Raw genomic sequence first — 24,679 nt, forward strand, 5'->3', positions numbered from 1 at the left:
GCGGGTCAGGCCAGAGCTGGACATTGCATTCAACAACAAGAAATGGTCCTTTTGCAGGCCGTGAGAGGCCAAAGCAGAGGCTCTCCTGAACTGCCACACCATACACACTGGCCAAATACAAGCTGAGCATTTCTCTCAAGGCTCCGCATCTGCCCTGCGTGAGTCTGGAAGGACTTGGCACTTGAATGAGCGCGTGAGAGAGGCTCAAACCGAGGCAGACCTGGATGAGTCAGCTGAGGATGGTGCAGATCATGGAGATGCTGCACCCCAAAAAAAATGGGGATGTGGAGGAATGTGCTCCACAGAGACAATGGCCTTTTACCCTCCTAGAAGAAGGCCTCACAGAAGGGAGGAAGGCCCGTGTCAGAGCTCAGGAGATTCCCCAGGGTCCTGTGTGAGGCTGGACTGCAAGAGTGAGAGCAGGGGCAGTCATCTGGGTAGGACCAGAGTGACAGAAGAAGGTGATAGGAGCTGCCGTGTCCGGGTCTAAAAAGATAAGAGAAGGCTGAGCGTGATGGCACATGCCTTTAATCCCAGCACTCGGGAGGCAGAGGCAGGCAGATCGCTGTGAGTTCGAGGCCAACCTGGTCTACAAAGCAAGTCCAGGACAGCTGAGGCTACACAGAGAAACCCTGTCTCAAAAAAATAAAAAAATAAAAATAAAAATAAAAAATAGGAGAGGAGTCCCAAGCAGAGTTGTGGGAGCTGGGGGTGGAACTTTGGTCGGGGAAGGGACAGATGTAAAGTACAAGGTCCCTTAGATTTTTAGCAGAGGCAAGTCTGAGAAACTTAAGGACATCAGAACTCCTACCAGCAGCATAGCAGAAGGACTTAAATCTGCCATCTTGCCTCTGAATTCTCAGCCTAGGCCAGTGAGCTCCATCTGGGCTAGGACATCTCTGAATTGTTGAGGCCCAAAGCCTCTGAGCTGTCTGTCAAGGGGAAAAGCTACCCACCCCCGACCCCCATATTTAAACCTGTCTTCATTGCTAAGAGACCAGACCCGAGTTGTCTTCCCAAGCGCACTTCCCCAAAATAGGGCCCCATGGGGGAGTGACAGCTTCCAGGCTAATTAGACAAAGAGAGCCGCTGGGGACACTGATGCCCCTGGGAGTCTGTCTTCCTGTGTTTCTCACCATCAGTCCCTCTCTGGCTGAGCAGGGACGTGAGTCACAGCCCTCACCCACGTCCCAGATCAGGCATGCTCTCAGCCTGTTCATGGAGCCTAGCTGCCGACTCCATCTGGCCTCTCTGGGACTGCACCCAGTGCCACAGCCTTCCTCAGCAGCCACACATACGAACACAGACTGAACCAGCTGCTCTTTATTCACCAAGCATCCCCAGACAGTGAGAGCTGGGCTCCCCATCTGGGACCCTTCACCTCTCCTGAGATGGCCTGGCCACTTTGCTCCATGGACGTCCCTTGGCCTCCTGGCTCCCTGCTGTCCCCTTTCATCCATAAGGTTTAGCTCCAGCCTCTGACTGCTCAGCCCCACATCACCTCTGCTGGCTGGTGTTCTGTCCCTCCCTCCCAGTTTACACACTGTGGTGCCCAGGGCTCCCAAATCTGCACTATGCAGCCTATGGAGCTAAAGACACAGTTTTCTTCTGAGCTGCCCTGTATCTTTCTTAGCTCTGACTCTCAAGGGACAAGTACTGGAAGCAAAGTTCACCCTACAGAAAGGAGGAACCCCACCCCTGAAATTCTGCTGAGACCTCATTTCTACCCTGCCGTGTGTAGTTTACACCTTGACCCAGAGCTGACTGGCTCTGTGATGGCTGATAGTGGTATGGTTTTCAATTAGGTAAGATCTAGAACTACCCAGGAGGCTAGCGTCTGACCTTAGAGGAATTGTGTTGATTAGGTTAGTCTCAAGGCATGCCTGTGACAGGTTTCCTAGATTACGTTGGTTGAGATGGGGTGACCCACCCTACAAGTGGACAGCCTCATTCTCAGCCCAGGATCCTAGGCTGAGCATCAGCATTCACATCTGCTTCCTGACTGTGGATACAATGTGACCATCCAGGGCTTCTCTGTCATGACCGACTGTACCCAAAATAAGCCCTTTGTCCTTTAAGTTGCTTTCTACCAGGCGTTCTGCCACAATAATTGGTAAAGTAACTAAGACAGGCTTCTTCCCCTAGGCAGACCACCCTGTGTCTCCTCTGCCAGGCTGGGAACCCAAGAAAAGGATGGACTTTGGCAAGAAAGGGTACACAGGCCCTGAGTGTGTGAGGCTGCTGGGCCGGACCACACTTGTCTCAAAAGTGTAGCTGCCTGAATCTCACACTCTCTGTATCAGCCTCCAGGTCAGTGTGGACCTATTTTCCAGCTTTGCCTCTTTTCTAGGATCCTCACTCTGGGATGGAGCCTGGGGTACCCTGGGAACAGTGGCTCCTCTGTAGAAAACCTACAGGGAGAGGGTCCAGGTGCTCAAGTCACCCTTCTTAGCCTCCTGGAGAACAGAGAGGAGGCGTGGGCGTGAGGAACCCTGGCCGGTAATCTTTCCATGCCCAGCTCATCTCTAGCCCTACAGAGTTCTGGCTACCCAAGAACAGGGGGTGAGGTCAGTGGTTAGAAACTCTGGCCAGGGAAATGAGAACCGAGGTGGGGTGCAGAGCTGGGGCTCCCCCGGGTGATCGCTGTGCTAGAGGCTCGCTCTTCTGTCTTCACTCTGCCTCACATGGTGCTAGGACAGGATCCCACATTCCCATCTTACAGATGAAAACCCCCGTGTTCTGGGGACAAATGGGGTCTAGAGTCCCAGTGTGGAGGTCACAGTCTCATAGTCTTCATGCCCAGAGGTACATTGTCACCCTTGCTAGGCTGGGTTTTCTCCTCCAGTGGGAAATTAGAGCCACCTAGCCAAGCCCAAGCAGCATGAGCAGATTGTCCTCAGCAGGGCACTGGCATCCAGACAGACCAAAAGATGCCTTTGCTCCGGCCTCAAACTCCCCACTCACCAGGGCCGCAGACAGTGGACTTGACCCCCGTCTTCTCCAACACCGGAACCCGATTAATGGCACCTTCAATGTGCTGGGTGAACACATCCCAGTCCAGGTCGAAGAGACCAAAGGCAAATTTGTCTGACACCTGTGAGGGCAGCGCAGGCAATCTGTCAGGCCGCCGTGAGAAAAGCACGGCTCCCTTCCAGGCCCACCCGTGAGACAGCTTCCTGCCCCTAGCCAGCGCATGACTAATTTCTTCCAGGTCAAACAAGACAGGGGATGAGACTCAGCTGCGGGCTCTCAAATCCACCCTCTCCCCTTCCTTCCTGGGTCTACCCCACCTCCAGCAGGGCACCAGCTTCTAACCTCTAACCCGTTCTCTCAAACCATACAGCAACTTCTCTGGAGCCTCCAATAGCTCCCAATTACCTACCTCAAACATGCAACCCACCCCCCATGTGCCTGCCTGTCCTGTGCTTGGCCTTCTGACTTCCCTCCTGGTTTTAAGAAGGACAGGCTGAGCCAGTCGTGGTGGCACACGTCTTTAATCTCAGCACTCAAGGGGCACTTGGGAGTTCAAGGCCAGCCTGGTCTACATAGTGAATTCTGGGACAGACAGAGCTACATAGTGAGGCCCTGTCTAAAGACTGAGGGGGACCCTATCTCAGGGGGCATGCTGGAGCTGCTCCTCGGCCACCACAACAACCTTGGTAACTGACCATCCAGTCCACTTGTGCCTTCAGCCTGACCTCTCGGGACACTCCATAACCTGCTAACTATATATGGGGGTACAGTCATCACCCACATTGCACTACTTACTTTGTTAACTTTTTTTGTTTGGCTTCCTACCACCAGGCACCTTGAGGCAGGGGCTATTACTAGTCTCCCCGACCCTTTCCAAAAATAAAGTATCATTTGGTCCAGAGTAGCCATCTAGTCATCTGTTTGTGGACATGTGGGTGAGAATGTGGTCCCTTGAATTGTCCTTTAGCCCAGAGACCCCACCATAGCCCTGGGGAGGGGCAAAGGAGGCCTCAGAAGATCCACCACTGCCTCCAGCAGACCAAGGACTGGGATGTCCCCAGAGTCCCAGCTTTGCCTGCTGCTGAGGTGGGTGGCAATCCCACCCTAGCTTCTGGTTACCCGGGTGACAGCTCTCAGAAGCACTAAAGTTAGGCAGGGCTAGGGCACCTCTGTCTTTCCACCATGGGACCCTTGGGGAGGGTAGGTCTTACCTCCTCCCAAAAGATGGGGTTGGCCTCATAGCCACCCACAGACAAGGCATCCCCCTGCAGACGGAGGTAGACAGAAGCATCATGATCTCGGACATTGGGCATGTTCTGGAAGGCAAAGCAGAGAGGTCACAGGCATTGAGCAACCCTGGTAGGACTGGTTCCCATGCCCTGAGGTAGGCCCAGCTCTGGGTGAACCTCTGGCCCCTTCTCCTACCCTGGAGGTGAGCAAGGATGGAGACAGGCAGAGACAGACAGGAACCCCTCCCTGCAAGAGGCCCTGTTTGTTTGTGAGCAGTAATCAAAGTGTCCAAGTTAAGGACTGCTCTCAGAAGCACAGTGATGTTTTCAATAAGCAAACACTGCTTTAAAATAGTAACAGTTAGCTCTACTGGGACCATCGCTAGCACAGACACTGATAAAGGAACCTCAGAGCAAAAAAAGCACAGGACTGTGGGGACCCCTGGTGGCCAGGGAAGCCCTTGCTCCAGTCCCAGCAGGACGGTGTCTCCTTCCTTTGGTACTCCCTCCCTCATAGGTCCCCACAACAGCTCCATACAGGAGTCCACCCTACTCTTGTGGACAGTGTGGCTCTACCCCCATTCTATCACCAACTTCCAATCGCAATTTATTCTCCCCAAAATGTTTCAAACCCCACTGGCTGCTTCCTCTTGCCTCTTCTTGGTCCTCTGAAGCACCAGCTGGCTAGACAACTCCATGCTCCTCTGTCACCACCATGGTTGCCACAGCTGCACCACGAGCTCCCGCTAGAGGCTGGTGCCTTTCTCACTACATCACCTTGCTCTGCCTCACCACAGCACAATTATTACCCATGCAGAGCTGAGGGTGTGGCTCCAATGATGAAGTGCTTGCCAGAAACTTTGCAATCCTGGGTTCGACTCCCAGCACTGCATGAGGTAGGTGTGGTGGTGCATAGGATATTCAGGGGTTCCTTGGCTGCAAAATGAGTTCAAGAGCACCCTGTGCTACACCGGACCCAGATGGGGAGGACAAACAGAAACAAGAAAAGGAAGGGGAAAGGAAGAGAAAGATGGCTCACTGGGCAAAGGAGCTTGCCACCAAGCTTGATAACACCATGTTTGATCTCAGGTACCCACATGGTAGAAGATCCAACTGTTGTCCTCTGACCTCTACATGTACACATACCCAGACACACACACAGACAGACACACACACACAACTAAATAGACATGATAAAAAATGTTAAAGAAAGAAAGGGAACTGAGGCTTAGACTGGTGGCTGCACTCTCCTGGGCTGGATAGAAAGACAGAACGAGTCTGCCTTCAAATCCACAGCCTGGGCTCTGGCCCTGCACTTGGCATTCACATGGGGGCAACCACCTCCCTGCAGAAGCCGGTGGGAAAAGGATGAAAATGTCACATCTTGAATGGGATGGGCCCATGCCACAAGGAGGTCAGGGCAGATACAGCTAAGACCAGGAACCTGGGCAGTTCCACAAAGCTAGGAGATGTCTTGGCTACCACAGAAGATGGGCACTTAAGCCGTGACTGAGCCCTCGTCTGTAGTGAAAGGCTGATGCTGTGAGAAGACAGTATCCTGCAGCAGAGGGCTGGCAGGTCCAGTGAGTTTCCTGAGCTGACATGAGCAAGAGGACAGATGACACAGACCCTAAGGCAGGCTCCCAGCCTTAGGACCCTCCTCAGCACAGAGTGGGACAGCAATGAGCAAGCAGAATCTGAGGCCTGGCTCTGCCTCCTGCCCCCAGCATCCAGCAAGGCCAAACTTATAGAGCCTTGGAGATGGAGGGGTGGGGCCTGAGAACCCTCTCATCACACCAGACTGTAGCCTGCGGACTTGAAGCATCGGGGCTGGTGGCCCCCTATCCATGGGTTCTTATACCTACAGACACACAGGGACCCTGGGTGATCTTGGCTCTGACGTCGACATTCATGGGAGAGGGATGGCCAGCTGCAGTCTATTCTACTGCGTCCCAGAAGGGTGACTCTGTCAGGCACTGGGAGAAACCAGGTAGGTGGTGTCCCTTAGTGGGCACCCTCTGGCTCCCCTCAACCAAGCTCTCCTGGAACCCTTTATGGTCAGAGAGTGACCCCTGGTGGCCACCTGGGGGAGTGGTTCTCCCCACAGCCCTGAACTTCAGTAGTCAGCATGGCCAGTCTTCCTTGCACAAGTAATATAGTACAAGATAGGTGCCTTTGTGAGAGAGGACCTACTATGTGTTTGGGGGCAGGGAAGGAGTTACCCTGAGATCAGTGGCAAAACCCCACCAGACTCGCTATCCCCCACATTCACACTGTCAAACATCTTGGAGACCAGAGGAGATCAAAGCTTATGCAGGGTTGGGGAGGCAGACCCCAGGAACAAGGCATCTATCATGGGGAAGAGGGGAGTCTGGGTGTTGAAAACTCTTAACACTGGGCCCTAAACAAGAGCAACCTGGACTCTCACACTACCCCCACCCCACAGCCTATGGCTCATCTCTCTGAACTGTCAGTCAAAGCCAAATGTCATGCTCTTTGACCTTCTCCATCACCTTTAAACCTCCACTGAGGTGTGGCCTCCTTCTCCAAGGAGCCCCCAAAATATCAACTGGTCCTCCAGTTTCAACTAGGGATATCAGGCAGCCCATGCCCAGCCACACTTGATTGGCCTAAGGGAAGTGAGTTGAGTGTCTTTGGGTATGGTCCACTGGGACAGGCTCTGCCCTGCACCTGGTCCCTCTCTGAACTCTGGAACCTCTAGAAGTGTTCCTTTCTAGAACTTTTTGCAGATTCTCTGGAAGTTGCTCTTTTGCTTGTCTGTAGGATCCTTCTTTTCTCTTCAAGCAAAAAACTGGGTCTCTCTCTGTTTTAGTCTCAGCACCTGGAAGAGGGCTTGGAATATGAAGCCTGGAGTGTTGCCTGGAGACAGAGTTAGATGCCCATTGGAAAAAATTATCAAGTAGATGAATGATGGTAGAACAGAGGAAGGAGATGATGAATAGGAAAAAGGAATGGATTGTGGATAGATGGGTGAATGGACGGCAATAAAGAAGGGATAGAAAGATGGATGGATGGATGGATGGATGGGTAGATGGATGGATGATGGGTGGGTGGGTGGGTGGATGGATGGATGGATGGATGGGTGGATGGATAGATGGATGGATGGATAGATGGGCGGGTGGATGATAGATGGATGGATGGATGATAGATGGATGGATTGAAGAAGGCATCAAGGAAGAATGAAAGGTGAGAGGGTGACAAGAAGGATAGAGGGAAGAAAATTAATGGACAGATAAATAGATGGAAGAAAGAAGAATAAGAAGAATGAAGGAGCTGGGCGTGGTGGCGCACGCCTTTAATCCCAGCACTTGGGAGGCAGAGGCAGGTGGATCACTGTGAGTTTGAGGCCAGCCTGATCTATAAAGCAAGTCCAGGACAGCCAAGGCTACACAGAGAAACCCTGACTCAAAAACTCCTGAAGAAGAAGAAGAAGAAGAAGAAGAAGAAGAAGAAGAAGAAGAAGAAGAAGAAGAAAGGGGGCCTGGAAAGTGGCTCAGTGGTTAAGATCTTCCAGAAGACCAGGATTCAATTCCCAGCACCCACATGGCAGCTCGCAACTGTCTGTAACTCCAAGATCCAACACACTGGCACATGCCTGATACAAACACAGATGCAGGTGAAATACCAATGCACATAAAATAAAGATTTTTTTTAAAGGATAAATGGATGGAGAGAGAAGAGTGGATCCATGGGGGATAAAGAGATGAGGAGAAGTAGAAAGAGGAGAGGAGGATGGATGTAGTGAGTTTAGAAGGAGTGGTGGTGGAGGTGGAGAGGAGAGGAGAGGAAGATGTGCTCAGATGGTTGGTGAGGGAAGGACGGTGGCCAGTGACAAGGCATCAGAAAGCCACCAGCCAACAGCATAGGAAAGAAGAGATGAGTGCAACAGGATAGGGGAAAGAGAAGGAGGACGCAACCCTGGCTTCCTGCAGCTATACCAGTCCCGGGCTCCCTTAGGAGAGGCTCTCGCTGAGTGCGGAGTGCCAGGAGCCAGAGTCCTCTGAGACAGAACTCCTGGCCATGTGAGAGTTTCCTGAAACTCAGGCACAGGACATGGAACAAAGCCAAACTGGCCACCTATGGCAAGGCCTGGTAGCCCTGGTTACTAGACTGGCGACAGCAAGGAGAAGCCAGGTCCTGACAACCAAGGTAGCCCACGCCATCAAATACACCGTGCCAACTCAGTAAGTCTGCCACCACCCAGAGGTCCCCCTTGCACAGAAAAGGTGCCTCAGGCTGAGGGCTGTGCCATTTGTCTGTGTGCAAGCTAAGTCCAAGGGAAAAGTTCTGATCTCGCTAGCCCCTTCCACTGCACAGAGCCTGGTGCCATCGCTTACCTGGATCCCTTCAATGCGCTCAGTGACAATGTAGGCATGGTGCATGGCCACCAGAGGGACCTTCACTCCAGCCATCCGGCCCACATTGCTCGCCCACACTCCTAGGGGGCAGAATGGAGAGTAACTCAGCTGCCATGGGTGTGGGCATGGGACACCTCAGCTGCCAACCGCTTGGCATTCCTGCCTTTCCTGACTTCCCACCCCAGAAAGAGCTCCTTCGGTGGTAGGACCAGAGCTGAGGGGAGTCAGAGGAGCACCCTTCCACCTGCACAGTTGACCACACAGGGTGTCTGGATGGAGCCGTGCTCTGTCTCCACAGCTGCCACCCGCCGCACTCCGAAGTCATCCATCCGCACGTGGATGCCAGTCACTGGGCAGTTTTCAATGACCTGAGGTGGAAAAAAATGCACCTAAAGCCATGTGGGGCTCTCGAAGGCCACCTTCCCTGACCTCCTAGATGGGACCAGCAGACACTGCTTCTGTGATGGCACTTTCTCATTCTATTTCCCTCATTTGGTCTGAGAAATGGAAGCTACATCATAATAAAGCAGAACTCACTCGTTTCCTAAGTTGGAAAACTCGCGTCGATGTGGCAGGAGTGGGGCACTCATCGGAATAGGAGAGGACTGATGACTGTTTTTCAGTAGGCAAGATTCATTTGAGGAATGGAAAAATCTTTGTGTGTCGCTTTGGTTCTTAAAAGTAACAAAAGGATGTGTGTCTGTTCCTTCTGTTTCCCAACGTGGAAATGGAAACACTAAAATGACCACAGTTCTGTAGGACTTTTTAAAAACTTCCTTTATGCTTATTTGTCTTTTTGTGTGTGCATGTGTGTGTTCTGTGCATGTGTTCTGTGTGTGTGTGTGTGTGTGTGTGTGTGTGTGTGTGTGTACAGGTGCATGCACTGTGTTGATTGGTATAAATGTCAACTTGATACAACCTAAAATCACCTTGGAAGAGTCTTAACTGAATAAGAATCTAGATCAGCTTGGCCTATGGATGTATCTATAGAGAGTTGTCTTGTTAATTGACCTAGCCCATTGTGGGCAGCACCATTCCCTATGCTGAGTCTGAACTGCATGAGTGAAGAAAGACAGCTGGGCACATAAGCAGATAGCATGGGTGCATCCATCTCTCTCTCTCTCTCTCTCTCTCTCTCTCTCTCTCTCTCTGTCTGTCTCTCTCTCTCTCTGTCTCTGTCTCTGTCTCTCTCTCTCTCTTTCTCTCTCTCTGTGCTCTTGAGTGTGGGATGTGATGCGGCTAACTGCTTGAGGTTCTACCTTGACTTCTCAATGACAGACCATCATCTGGTTGTAAGCCCTGCCAACACTTTCCTTCCTTAAGTTATTCTTGGTCAGAGTGGTTTTCTATCAGAGCCACAAACATGAAAGTGAGGCATGCAGGTACATTTGGAGACCAGAGAAGGGCATCGGTGGCCTCCCTCATCACTCTCTGCCTTGTTCCCTTGAGACAGGCTCTCTCACTAAAGCTGGAGCTCACTGTTTCCACGAGGGCTGCAGGCAGAAGGCCCATAACAGCCCCCTACTGCATGGATGCTGGAAATAGAAACAAGGGCCTCGTGCTTGTCTATCAGGTATCTATGCAGTGAGCCCCAGCCCCTTTATCATTTTAAGGTTTTCTACAGTAAGTGTGGGGTTGAGGTAAATGAAGACTAAATGGTAAGACAGGATCTATGGATTTCTTCTGTGACTGAGTAGGATTCCCTGAGTGAAGGGATGGGACAGCAGAATGGACCCAAAGGCTGAGAGGCCCGAACTGGCCCAGGCAACATACCAGGCCAAGGACGGAGCCTGTTCCCTGGTGTCAGGGTTTGTGAGGGAAAGGAGTGGGCTCAGAGTGAAGGACCAGAGTTGGCAGTGATTGGATACCTGAGCTCCTCGAGCCACTGCTGCCCTGGTGAGGGTAGTGCAGGTGCCAGCCGGGTCCATGGTACCGTCCTGTGGCACATACAGGGTCCCATAGAGGTCGTCCACGTTCATCAGCGGATACAGATCCTTGGTCTCTGCTGGGCTCAGCACGTGGGACTCTATACCATAGGCCTTGCCCAACTAGAGGGACCCAGAAGAAAGTTCCTGAGCCCATCAGAAGCAGGTCTTCAGGCCACTCACCCAACCCAGGGCTCCAGGTACAACCTCAGCCCTGCTGCTTCTAGAAGCCTGAGCAAGTCTCTATGCCCAGAGGACCAGTTTGGTCCAGCAAGAAGGTGAGGGGGTGGAGCCAGTGCAGAGGCAGGGTCTGGAGCCACACCCCTTGGCTCTAACATCTGCTCCAGTGGCAGCTTTGCATTGGGAGGGGGGTTGGGGGGCTCGGGGGGGGGGGGAAACGACTCAGAAACTGTGTGGTTGATTAAAACTTAGGCAAAGGGGCTGAAGAGATGGCTCAGAGGTTAAGAGCAAACACTGGCTGCTCTTCCAGAGGTCCTGAGTTTAATTCCCAGCAACCACATGGTGGCTCACAACCATCTCTAATATGATATGATGCCCTCTTCTGGCCTGTAGGTGTAGATGCAGGCAGAGCATTGTAAACATAATAATAAATAAATCTTAAAAACAAAAACAAAAACAAAAAAGTTAGGAAAAGGCCGGAGGTGGTGGTGCATGCCTTTAATCCCCGCACTTAGGAGTCAGAGGCAAGTGGATCATTGTGAGTTTGCGATCAGCCTGGGTCTATAAAGCGAATTCAGGAAACTCTGTTTCAAAAAGCCAAAACAAAAAACAAAAACAAAAACTTAGGCAAGAACAAGCTTGAAATTGCCTAGTGTGTCATAATTAATTTCAGGTGACCTCACAGTCTCATATTTTGGGTCTGAGAATTAAGTTTCCAGGTTTTCCAAAAAACGTCAATATGCTCCTGGCTTGATGGCCCTGTCAAACAGATCATGTCCCCATAGTTAATTGTGCAAGGATAGCCAATCAAGTGGAGGTGGTGACCTATTTAGCAGGGCTCCACCCAACTAGTAATGCGATTCTCTAAGGATATCTTTCTTTTTGAGATGGTCTCATGTAGCCCAGGCTGGCTAGAAACCATATAGCCAAGGATAACCTTAAACGCCTGACCTTCACAGGTAAAACTCAGGGCCTCTGAATAGTTCTAAATCCAAGGCCTGAGAGCAGGTGAGCATGTTTTTTAATTTATTTATTCTTGTTACATCTCAGTGGTTATCCCATCCCTTGAATCCTCCCATTCTTCCCTCCCTCCCATTTCTACCTTATTCCCCTCCCCTATGACTGTTCCTGAGGGGAATTACCTCCCCCTGTATATGGTGAGCATTGTTTTATTCAGAGTTGCGGGGTGGAACCCAGGGCTTTGGGGGTTTTGTTTTGTTTTGTTTGGGAGTTTTTGGTTTGTTAAGATTTATTTATTTATTTATTGTGTATACAATTTTTGTCTGCATGTACTGCAGGCTAGAAGAGGGCACCAGATCTCATTATAGATGGCCATGAGCCACCATGTGGTTCCTGGGAATGGAACTCAGAACCTTTGGAAGAGTAGACAGTGTTTTTAACCTCTGAGCCATCTCTCCAGCCCCCTGTTTTTAGGGTTTTTGAGACAGGGTTTCTCTGTGTAGCCTTGGCCGTCCTGAGACTCACTCTGTAGACCAGGCTGGCCTTGAACTCACAGACATCTGCCTGCCTCCGCCTCCTAAGTGCTGTTGGAACCCAGGGCTTTGTGCACCCTAAGCAAGCACTCTGCCAACTGAACCGCATCCCCCAGCTCCCTCTAAGGATTTTGAATGAAGAGTGTGGCCAAACCTCTCTACCCAGGGAGCACAGCCAGCAGAACAGCGGTAAGGTTTGAACCCAGATCTGTAGATCTGTACACACTTGTTTTCAGTGCTACACTTACTGCTGGGACCTCCTCCACCTCAGCAAAGCCCCACAGAGAACACAGCACCTGTGTGATCTCTCAGGAGGTACACACCCCACCCTTCCCCCTAGGAAACACAGCCACCCACTGAGCCCCCTGCAGAGAGCAAGCCCAGCTTTCCCCATGAGCACACCCACCGACATGAGCCTCTTATACTCATCCAGGCGCTGCCTGTTAGAGGCGATGAAGAGACCGCCATTCTGGATCCAGCCGGTGTGCAGCCCAGTCTCCTCTTCCAGATCATGGCTCACCACCTGACGCGTGTGGGCCAGAAGCTCTACCTCCACATCGCTGGGCCGCAGCTGCCAAAGTAAGCCTGGGCCAGAACAAGGCACCATCAGTCGCCTGCGAGGTGGCATCACACCCACTTCTTTGGGCAGCGGTGGAGAGCCCAGGGAGGTTGAGTCAGACATGGCCTGCCATAGGTGGAGGTTAGGCTTTCCTGGGCAGCTCCAAGGGACAATACCAAGGGCTCCCATTAACAAATGCCATCTATGTGCCAGGCCTGGTACAGGGTCTAACTAGAGTCTTGAGAGGCCCAGACTAGCCTCAAACTTGCTATGTATCCAAGAATTAACTTGCATACTTTGTCTTTTCTATCTCTGGTTCCCAAACACTGACAGGATAGGCCTAGGCCACCACACCTGGCTTTGAGATGTTATTTCATAGGTAAAACTCATAGGCATCAAGTAGTTGAGCTCCAAACCACAGAGTGAATTGACTGGACCCAGAAATCCCACTTTTCCCAAGACTGTTGCTCTCAACAGCAGAGGCTGAGTGGGAGAGTTCAGGAATGAGGCTGGTGTGATGTGGAGGGGCCTGGCCTTGGGAGACAGAGCAAGGGTTTAAAGCGGGGGTTCTCAACCTCCCTAATGGAGAGGCCCTTTAATACAGCTCCTCATGTTGTGGTGACCCCCAAGTACAAAATCACTTCATTGCTATTCGTAACTCCGTCATTTCATTCTGCGATTGTTGAGTCATAATGATAGGCAAGATGACTGATATGCAACCCCTAAATGGGTCACGACCTACAGGTGGAAACCGGCACGATTAAGCGGCAGTTCTCTAGGCTCCAAGCTCGGCAGCCTCATGCTGGCCTCTTGACAGCCGCTGAGGTGCAACCGTTTACCCCACATCAAACTGGCAGCTGTTCACCAGAGAAAAGGGTCGGGGACATGCAAAATGTAGGTGCTTAGTTGGTGTGCACAGGGCCAATCAGGAGAGAGCCACAGAGGTGCAGGTGCCGCCCCTACCACACAGGTCCATCCATTCTCCGGCAGCTGGCAGGTGTGCCTCTACCTAGTGGCTTTCTCTGGGAAAAGGGCATCTGCTTTTAGTACAGACAGCTGCCTAGACCCAGCTTCACCCCTACCCAGAGGCCCATAGGCAGTGCCTATCACTCTCCCTAGCTCAGTTCTTCAGAGAAGAAAGTCTGACTGGCCTTCCACCCCGACTGACCCCAGCTGTGCCCCACCTACCCGCCTGCACCCAGGCTCCCACCTGCCGTGTGCCAGGTGGTCCCAGAGGTCACGCGCTCTCTCTCCAGCAGCACTGCTTGGCCTACACCCAGCTTTGCCAAGTGGTACAGAGTCTGGCAGCCCAAGCTGCCCCCGCCAATGACCACAACATTGGCTGTGCTAGGCAGGGGTTGGCTCGGTCCTTGGGGCACCACCGAGGCACCTTGTGCCTCCTCCTTCAGGGTCCGCTGGTACGGAACATTCTTCTCCGTGGTTGGCCTGGCCTCCCTGCCTAGGGGCTGTAGCCTCAGGTTCCAAGCAGATCTCCCTTGAGGACAGGTGGCAGCTACACGTAGGGCTCGGCTTAGCGAAGCCATGGACACTTACAGCTTCTGTACCTTGGGGAGCCAACAAGAGAGTCAGGCTGGAGGGGTGCAGTGTAGATGCTGTAAGGATTGGGTTAAGTGCATGCCCATGTACCTGAGGCTCCTTGGCCTTCTCTCTGTGGCTTCTCTGTGATATGTATTCACTCTTATCCATTCTTCCACTCACCTATTCACCCACCCACACACCCACCCACTCACCCACTCACCCACCCACTCACTCACCCGCCTACTCACTCACCCACCCACTCACTCACCCACCCACTCACTCACTCACCCACCCACTCACTCACCCACCCACTCACCCACTTACCCACCCACTCACCCACTCACTCACCCACACACCCACCCACTCACATACCCACTCACTCACCCACTTACCTACTCACACACTCACCCATTCACTCACTCACCCACACACTCACCCACCCACTCACTCACCCACACACTCACCCACCCATTCACTTACCTACTCACACACTCACCCACACACTCACTCACCCACGCACTTACTCACCCACCCACTCACTCACCCGCCCACTCACCCACACACTCACTCACCCACCCACTCACTCACCCACCCCTCACCCACCCCTCACCCACCCACTCACTCACCCGCCCAATCACCCACCCACCCACTCGCCCACCCACTCACTTACCCACCCACCCACTCACATACTCACTCACCCACCCACTCACTCACCCACTTACCCACCCACTCACCCACTCACCCACCCACTCACCCACACACCCACCCAACCACTCACTCACCCACCCATACACTCACCCACCCACTCACCCACTTACCCACCCACTCACCCACACACCCACCCACCCACCCACCCACCCACTCACCCACACACCCACCCACACACTCACCCACCCACTCACTCACCCACCCACTCACTCACCCATTCACTTACCTACTCACACACTCACCCACCCACTCACTCACCCACTCACTACTCACCCAATCACTCACTCACCCATCCATTTACCCACTCACTCACCCATTCACTACTCACCCATTCAATCACTCACTCACTTCCCCTTTCACCATTCATCCACTAATCCATTCACTCACTCACCCACTCACTCGCTCATTCAGCATTGTTGTATCAAGAGCCCCATCAAGGGCTCTAGTTGGCCTCAGAGGAGACACACTGGGTAGGAACTGGGTGTCAGAGAAGTGGGGTTGACACAGCAGGCAGATATCCCAAAGAGATCTAAGGAAGCGGGGGTGGGGGGCTATCCAGATGGGAAGAGCACCTGAGGACAGAGGGCTAGGCACAAGAAAGATTCCCTCAGAGGCACTGAGAGTCCTCACAGGAGCATGATACAGAGGGGGAGAGCATCCAGGGCCGCTTCCTGAGCACGTCGAGGCCCTGTCCTGGTCCGAGCTAGGTAAAGTCCCTAGAGCTGTTGGACAACGGTTGTGAGGAGAGACTACAGCCCCAAAGGAGCCATGACTACATTGACAGGAATATGTGGTCAGAGTTGGGTAGCCATGTGGAGGAAGCAATGAGGTAAAAGCCCCAAACTAGTACTAGCAGTAGACCCAGACAGGACCCTAGGACAATCCCCTAGGATGATCGCCACTCAGCCTCATAAGTTATTTCTCCTTCAGTGGCTCCCAGTAAAAACCAATGGAGGCTGTGGGGCCTAGACTCCCCACCCCCACCCCAGGCATCTGGATTTCAGATGGGACACAGGTACTGGCTTAAGTGGTCTCAGTTGTCTCTGTCCTCTCCAGTCCTTCCAGCTGCCCTTAAGAGCTCATCAAAAGCCCTTCCATCAGGAACCCCTCATCTCCTATCCATCAAAATGTAATAATAAGAGTTTACCTGGGAGGGGGGGTGCTGGAGAGATAGCTCAGAGGTTAAGAGCACTGGCTGTTCTTCCAAAGGTCCCAAGTTCAATTCCCAGTAACCACATGGTGGCTTACAACCATCTATAATGAGATCTGGTGCCCTCTTCTGGCTTACAGGAATACATGCAGACAAAACACTGTATACATAATAAATCTTAAAAATAAATAAATAAATAAATAAATAAATAAATAAATAAATAAGCCAGGTGGAGGCAGCACACACCTAGCACTCGGGAGGCAGAGGCAGAGGTGCTGTGAATTCAAGGTCACTCTGGTCTGCAAAGTTAGTCCAGGACAGCCAGGGCTACACAGAGAAACTCTGTCTCAAAACAAAAAAGGAGTTTACCAAGAGTGTTGGTACCCAGGATGTCTCCCAGCCCAGCACGGGAAGAAGGAAGGATGCCTCCAAGGGGTTTCTCCTGTTCTCTCCTGGGATCAGCTGTAAAAGCAAAGGCTTTGGCTGTGACCCAGAGTACTGAGGTGAGTGGAGCGGCTTCCTCAGTATTAGTGACGATTACCAAGTAGCCAGTTAACTGAAGATGTCACTGCCATCATCAGATGTGGATGACAGGCTATGCACTCGCTCACTTCCACAGAATGATCTGAGGCTCACGACTCCTGTCTATTCCAGGGGAAGAGACCGAGGCAAGGGAAGGCTTCATACGGTGTCCAAAGTCACAGGCCTTTGTATGGCTGCACTGAAATCTGAAAGCCAAAGGTTCCCCTAGTCCCTCCCAGCCTGGGGACTTGAGACCCACTTGAGACCCATTCACTTGTGAATGCTACTGAGCCCTCACCGGACAGCCCCCCACCTCGGCACCCACTCCAAGCATAGGGTCAAGGAGTCCATGCCCTTGGCCTTTCAGTCTCTCAGGTCACCCCTATCTCTACAGTGACAGCTGCCAGTCTTCCATGGATGAGAGGGAACACATCCCCCTGAGCAGCAGGAAGCTATACATACCTTAATCTTCAACTGCCCTTAGTCTTCCCGAAGCTCCCGAGTGGGTCTTAGCAAGAGAAAGTCAGCGTGCTATGGACACAATCGAGGCTCTGCAAGGCCAGGCAGTGTTTCTACCTTCGGACACAACACCAGGCACCGCACACCTGACAGAGGAGCCTCCTTCCTCTCCAAACTGTACCCAGTGCCAATGCTGCTGGCCTGGGGAGCTGCCACGTGCCCCTTCCTTGCCAGCCTAGCCAGTCCCAGCAGGGGTGGGGTGGGGGGGATGGGGCAGCCAGGCCCCCAGGCTGTTTCTCCTCCTTCAGAACAGCTGCTTCATTAACCTGCCCTCTGGCCCCTTGCAGCTCCCTCCCTCAGCTTCCCAAAGGCCAGGGCACAGGCCACAAGGAATGAGAGCTCAGTCACAGCCCTGAGGTCTCAGAAACAGAGCAGTAGGGAGCCCAAGGGAGGGCACTCTGCAGAGCCCTCCCATAAGAGAGCCCCGTCCTGCACCCTCACAAATACTCACAGTCTTCCCACCTACTCCACGCTTCCTTCAACCAGAAGCAGAGGGAGGTCCCAGCTAGCCAGCAGCCAATTCCAAGCCTGCCCGTGAAGGGGCTGCCAGGACACTGCCCCTCCCTTTTTTCCCAAGCTGCATCTGGATCTCGCTGAACACACCACCCACTCCCTTGCTACTGGCCTGATGCCCTGGCTTACAACTGGGACAGGGATGTACCTCCCACCACCCCAGCTTCCTGGACAGCCCAGCTGGGACAGTGGCCAAGTGGGCAGTTCTCCTGACTGGCCAGCAGAGAAGAGCTGTGAAACCCCAGTGCCCCCCACCCCCCGCGGGTCATTTCCCCCTTTCATGTTTCCTTCCTCATCGCTAAACCAAGAGTCTCTTCATACTGCTGTGGTGACCCCCGGGGGGTATCCTGCCTTCCCATGCTTACCTACCCTGGTTCCCCGTGCCCCAAAACAGCTCAATCTACAGATGGCTGCATGGGTAGACCATCTCTCCTTGAACTGAGGCCCCCTGGTGAGGTCATCTTGGCACAAGTCTGTGTTTCCAATCCCAGCTTGCTCACTTCTATCCGAGGAAGCCAGCATCCTGCCCTCTAGAGCTCTTTATCCTTCTTTGTTTCAGATTCCTACCTCCCTCTGACTACTGTGAATAGGTGATCCCAGCCTGCACATGCCACAGAGGGAGTCAAGCCGCTGCCTGCAGCCTGCTATACCCAGGACATTGTACCCATTCGAGGCAGAAATAGACAACTGGAGTGAATCCAGGAAGAAACAATGTTTCAAAATCTCCAGCTGTCAAAGGTGCTGGTACCAGCTGGAGCAGAAGGACAAATTCTGTGTGCAGCCCAACTGACCACATAACAGCACACAGTTCAGGAAGGGGCAAAGTGCTGGAATTAACAGCTAAACACTTGTATTCTTTTTTTTGTTTTGTTTTGTTTTTTTGTTTTTTGTTTTTTTTTCGAGACAGGGTTTCTCTATGTAGCCTTGGCTGTTCTGGACTCGCTTTGTAGACCAGTCTGGCCTCGAACTCACAGCTATCCGCCTGCCTCTGCCTCCCGAGTGCTGGGATTACAGGCGTGCGCCACCACGCCCGGCTCTAGACACTTGTATTCTTACTGTATTACATGGAGCTGTCCATTTATCGGCCTTGCTGCCCCCTTGTCTTTCATGTACATCTACTGAGCTGAGCGCCTAATGCATACAAAGTAGCTGCTGGGGACCCAGAGATACCTAAGACCCAGGCCCGGCTAAGAAATAGAAATCAAAGAGGGATAGGAGAGGCCCCGGCATGGCAGCCTAGGGAGCTGCTTTGCAGCTAGCTGAACAGTGGGACATTTCAGAGAGATGGCAGAGACTCCAACTGGCCACTGTTGCCACTGTCGAGGGCTGGTTGGTACCTGGCCCCGACATCTTGAGGCCTCTTCAGGATTAAGGTGGGAATCCTGAGGTAAGGGAGAGAGCTGTCTGGTCCGTCCAGATGAGGTCAGCCTGTGCTCACCAGACAGACTGACAGGCCAATTGGTGAGAAGGAAGTAGGAACATGGCCTAAGTCTTCTTCTGAGTCCCAGCCTCTGTGGTGTGAGAGATGGACACCTGGGTAACGGAGCCCTGAGGGCAGCGGCTGGGCCAGGCACACACTCTGACATTGGCATTTGCTAAGTCACCTGGACTTTGGACAGGGGTGGTGGCTGGAGGCTGAGCCCCGTGGCTGGTCAGCACTGTAGGAGTTGTTGTTGACCCAGCATGTCACCTGGCTCAGGTCAAGGAGAGGTGGCAGGCTGTGTCCCTGAGCACTGAGGGGCCCGAGGACAGGGACCTGTTGACACCTGCATGTATGTAGGCTGCTCTCCTGCCACCCAGGCCAAGTTGCGGTCCACCCTTACTCTGTCCCACCCCACTCCCACATTCTCATTCAACCTTACCCAGCCCTACACTCTACTCTCAGTTTTACAGCATTCTTAGAAATTTCTCTGAGTATTTTGACTCTCCTAGTGTACGTGAGGAGCACACATGCACGTGCGCGCGCGCATACACACACACACCTTAATGGGAGATCCATATGTCCCTTTTGCCAGAGATAAGAGAAATGGCTCCTTTCGGTAAGTGGGGAGCAGTTTCACAAGTTCCTGAGGAATTCTGGCTTTTATCTAACCACTATACATCCTCTATAGTCCAGGTGGAGCTCATTTTCTGGACATTTGGCTGCCTTTTGGAGTTTGGGGAGTTGGGGTTTCCTTTGGGCCCAATGTTAGCATACTACAAAGGAGACCTCAGTACAAGCAGGGGTCATGGTTGATCCAATTCTTTGAGGTGGGGGCCTTATCTCCAGCCCGCGATGTTTCCCCACCCCACAAACTCAATCAAGGTTCGTGGCAGACTGGCCTCCCTGCCCTCTAGACCCTGAGACTTCCTCCTAACCCAGCTGGGCTCCCACCTGCTGACAGCCTTGCAGGCCACCACTACCTGAGTAAAAGTGCCCTAGCAGGAAGATGCTGGAGTCTTCCATCGTGTTCCATGTGTGGCCCTGCAAAGAGGACACTAGTAACAGGCAGGCCGAGCAGCAGCCCAGTTAGCAGGCCTTTCCTCTGAGCCACACAGAGCGAGGTATGACCGGACGACATGGCCACTCCATGGTTTTTACTGGAGAGAGAGAGAGAGAGAGAGAGAGAGAGAGAGAGAGAGAGAGAGAAGAGCCAAAGGTAACTGGAAGAGTCAGAGCAAAGAGAGAAATAAATTGCATGGGAGAAGCAGGAACAGAGAAAGTGGGCGGAAGAGGGAGGGAGGAAGAGGGAAAAGGGAGGGAGGGAAGGAGGGAGAAATAGCAGAGTTATAAGGAGAATGAGTGGGGGGGGGGATGGAAGGCCAGGAACTGGAGGAAGTTTAGGGTAGAGGGAGGTAAGGAGGCCTAGGATGCTAGCTTTGAAATGTTTAACAAGCACTTGTGATAGCGAGGGAGCCTGGAGGCAGCATGTGCTTTGATGTGATACTGGGCACTGAGATAGCCGTTTATCCCTCTGGCTTTTGGGACTTGGGGAAAAGAGTGAGCAGGAGCCTGGATGCTCGGCCCAGTCATTCTGGCCAGTGCTGGTGTGGAGGGGTGACAGGGGCCAGTCAGCACGCAGTTGTGTATATGACCTCTCAGCGTGATGAGAAACGCCTCGGTCACTGTAGAGATGAGAAAACAGGTGAGAAAAGCAGAGCACAGCTTGGGGTGCCAGATCACCCTGGGCCACTGATAAGTTTCCACGACACTGATAAGTGTCACAGGCTTCATTCATGTCGTCAATATTTAATTTTTCCAAGAATGTAAAGCAAAGGGGCTGAGGGGTGGCTGGATCAGCAAAGTGCCCCTGTACAAGCCCTTGAGTGTGAGCTCCAAAATCTATGGTTTTTTTTTTAAAGCCAGACACACTGGCACATGCTTGTAATTCAAGCACAAACCCTGAAGTTTGATCCCCAAAAATCTGTTAAGAGAAGAAGGAGGAGGAGGAGGAGGAGGAGAAGGAGGAGGAAGAGAAGGAGGAGGAGGAGGAGGAGGAGGAGGAGGAGGAGGAGGAGGAGGAGGAGGAGAAGAAGAAGAAGAAGAAGAAGAAGAAGAAGAAGAAGAAGAAGAAGAAGAAGAAGAAGAAGAAGAAGAAGAAGAAGAAAAGGACCAGGCACTATGTGAATGCTTGTGATCCTAGTACTATGACAGGCTCTTGATAACCAGTTAGCCCTCACCTACTTGGTGAGACCCTGTCTCAGAAAACAAAAATGCACCGGCCATGGCGGTGCACGGGAGGTGGAGGGGGCAGCTAAGAAACTGAACCACACATGGAGGGCAGAGCACAAGCCCTTCCCTACTAGGTTCAAACGCCTCCAGGTTCCTAGAGAAGGACCGGAAGCGCCAAAGGTTGGGGCTTTGGTCTCCCCAGGGGCCAACCCCTCCTGAAGAGGACACTTGGCAGGAAATACTGCACCCTGGTGGGTACTTGTGAGTTCTACACCCGAGAGAGCTGACACAGACCGGGGAGCGGGGCCATGGGTAGGTAGGCAGGGCTGACCTACAGGCAGCCACTATGTCAAGGAAGTCCTATCCACCAAGCAAGACAGAGAAAGGGCCCACGGGGGGGGGCGGGGGAGGAGAGGGACCCTGTTATGAGGAGCACCTCCTTGCTCATCTCACTCAGCTCCGCCAGTCAGTCAGAGAAAGAAAAGACTCAAGCATCCTCTGGACCACTGGAAACCTGTCCAGCACACCTAATTCTGTCTGCTACAGTGTCTACCTTCCAGATCATGGTGTGGCGTGTACTTCAGGCCTGGCTTATTAACTCCATCACCACTCATTGCACTCTTAGAAATCAACTTCTGAATCCAGCGGGAGGTAAGGGCTGCTGCCTGTTTCACACTCTGGTCTGAAGCTATTTCCACGGTGTGCCTTCTCCCACTACAGCCAAGTTCAAGTGACAGTGGGAAGGTCAGGCCATCGCTGACTGTGGGTGCTGAGGACACAGCTCTGTGGACTGGCCTGAGCAGTTCCTTCTGTACGTCTTGGGGCATCATCTATAGTGGTTACCTGGTTATACAGTACCACCTCCTGTCGACACCTGCCTGGTGAGTCTTTTCCCCATTGCATCTGCTTTCTGTGTCTCTGTGGCACCAAGTCACGTCCAATGTGCCCATATTTAAGTGTGGTACTTGGCTGAGGTCTTCCACACTTGGGGCTAACATCTCCCCACATAGGATGACTGACTAGAACTGGAGGCCTGTCATCCTCCTGGCCCACCTGTCTTTGTCATCTGTCTCAACCCCAAGATCACACTGAATTTTGGCTTTTCTAGTGAATACAGTAAACTCATAAAAAGGGTGAACAAAAGTGGATGTGTACACTCAGGCATGCTGGCATAAGAAACCAGAGCTTGGAAACAAGGCCATGAGGCTCAAAAAGACACTGGCTGGGTCTACTCAAGTTAAAACCTGTCCTCCCCACAAGAACACCAACTTTAAAAAATAAAAATAAGAAGACTCTCCTCCCTGATTGAACTGAAACCTAGTCAGACTAAGACACAGACTATGGCAAGGGGAACCAAGGGTACCCACACAGCACAGCCTTCTAACTAGAAGAGGTCGGCCCTTGGAGAGTCAGCCCTCCAACCACCTGTCCTTACAGAGTCCAGCTTCTCTCCCTCAAGACGTGACTCCATGAGACTGCTGCTGTAGGCTCTGTGTCTTAACAATTAAACTTTATTATACAACTCAACTAGCTTACACAAGAGGGGGAAAAGGTTAAAGGGAAAAAAAGAGTGAACCTTCCAGTATCTGTTCGGGACAGGTCCCTAGGTGTCTCTGGCCTGCGTGCTGGTCCGGCCTGTTCATTGATCTACGTGAGTTTAGGCCGGTCTGAACCTGCTGCTGCTTGCTCCTCTTCACCTGCCTGTGTCACGTGCGAAGGGCGGTCTCCTTCTCCCATTGAGGGTCGATTAGAAAAACAATAGTCCAGGTGGAGTCCCTAGGTCGGCTTCCTGAATTCCAGGCCCAGGACGGCTCCACCCAGTGTATCTCAGGGTATCCATGGGGTGTCCAAGGGTAAAGGCCGTCAAGACTGCTTTCACCTGTGACAAAGCTTACAGTCTTTCCCACACATCGCACACACCCCCTGCTGTCCGTGCAGACCCCATTAGCTCATGGGTCCTTGTGGCATGGTCTGTTGCTCGCGTCCTCCACTTCATCCACTCTTTCATCGTCTGTGGCAACAAGACCCAGAACAAAGGACCAGCCTCCCCTGAGGCCAGATGACCATGTTGTAGACTATGGAAGGTGGTGGGTGAAACTTCCAGAAAGAACCCCTCAAGAGGGGGCATGCTCTGTTTGGTAGATTAGCTGCTTTTGTCAGTGCTGTGACAGAGTAACTGAGAAGGGCAACTTAAGGAAGAGTGTATTTTGGCCGAAAGGTTGAGGGTACAGGCCACCATGGTAGGCAGCGTGGCAGCAGCAGGAGAATGGATAGCCATGTTGCATCCTGGGGTGATCCTGTCCACATTGTACGCAGGTCCTCCACTTCAATTAACCCAATATAGAAACCCAACCCCACCCCGCAAACACACCCAGGGGTTTGTCTCTTGAGTGAGCCTGGGTCCTGTAGAAGTGACAGTGACTTTAACACTACAAGAGGTCTCACTGGAACCAAACAATTGCAAGAGACAAATCCCTGCACTGGGGAGCCTAGACCTGGCCCGAAGGTGCGACCTTGAGCAGAATCAATGCTGTTCTCGACTGCTTGGGTTGTCTGTGGCCTTTCTCAAACAAACCATAATCCCAAGTAGCCAGACTGGCCTTTATAGGGAGCTGGGGCCCAGCTCATGTGTGGCACCTTCAGGAAAGCATGTGAGAAGATGGGCAATGAAATCAGGAAGGAAAATAAACACATCGACTTCTGAATGAGGGCAGGAGGCTGAGATTAGCCAGCTGAGCAGACCCTGCAAGATCTTATCTTGAAGAGAGGCCGGGTGACCTGCCTGGCTGCCACGTCCCTGCCCAGAAGCCAGCCACCTCCACCAGTGCAGCCTCACAATGAATACATTTCTTGTTCAGATTCTTTCCCTGGAGAGACATAAATGTCTTCCCCTAAAGGCTCAGTGACAAACCCAGGTGCAAAGGGACAAATGTTCACCCTGGGGAACCAGAGTTTATTGGGCTTCCTTACAGAGGAATTACTTACCAGAGTGGGGGTGCTCCTCCCCCCCAAAAGAAGTTGTACTGGAAAGTCTTTACCAAGCAAAGATGAGGGCTTTCCTATAGCTGCATACATGGGCCCCCTCCTCCCCTAGTCTTTCTGGCCTATATACTCCAGCTCCTCCCCAAGACCAGCCATGATTAGGACAGCAGTGCATACAACAGGATGTATGGAGTAGCTAGACACTCAGATGAGGGGCCCTGCCCCTCGATGAAGGGCTGCAAGCTCATCTGCAAGGCCAGCTAAGATGACTTTTTACAAGAGGGCACAGCTGAATTCTTGAAAGTGGCAGTTGTTTCACTCAGAGAATGGTCCTATGCTTAAATTTATTTACTTAT

At 52.4% G+C, this 24,679-nt stretch overlaps 1 protein-coding gene across 1 annotated transcript in view; it reads right to left on the minus strand.

The window, feature by feature from the left end:
• The window catches only part of Sardh (sarcosine dehydrogenase), a 61,448-nt gene extending 44,742 nt beyond the window's left edge, over window positions 1–16,706 (minus strand). The window contains exons 1-8 of the mRNA XM_051166218.1: window positions 16,505–16,706; window positions 13,949–14,303; window positions 12,586–12,764; window positions 10,450–10,629; window positions 8,826–8,949; window positions 8,561–8,661; window positions 4,185–4,289; window positions 2,965–3,094 (exon numbers count right to left, since the gene is read on the minus strand). Of these exons, the coding sequence (XP_051022175.1) occupies window positions 2,965–3,094; window positions 4,185–4,289; window positions 8,561–8,661; window positions 8,826–8,949; window positions 10,450–10,629; window positions 12,586–12,764; window positions 13,949–14,282 (1,153 nt within the window). The 5' untranslated portion in view covers window positions 14,283–14,303; window positions 16,505–16,706. The remainder of the gene's footprint in view (window positions 1–2,964; window positions 3,095–4,184; window positions 4,290–8,560; window positions 8,662–8,825; window positions 8,950–10,449; window positions 10,630–12,585; window positions 12,765–13,948; window positions 14,304–16,504) is intronic.
• Between the last annotated feature and the right edge of the window lie 7,973 nt (window positions 16,707–24,679).

This window comes from Acomys russatus, chromosome 24, assembly GCF_903995435.1.
Source record: "Acomys russatus chromosome 24, mAcoRus1.1, whole genome shotgun sequence".
NCBI lineage: Eukaryota > Metazoa > Chordata > Mammalia > Rodentia > Muridae > Acomys > Acomys russatus.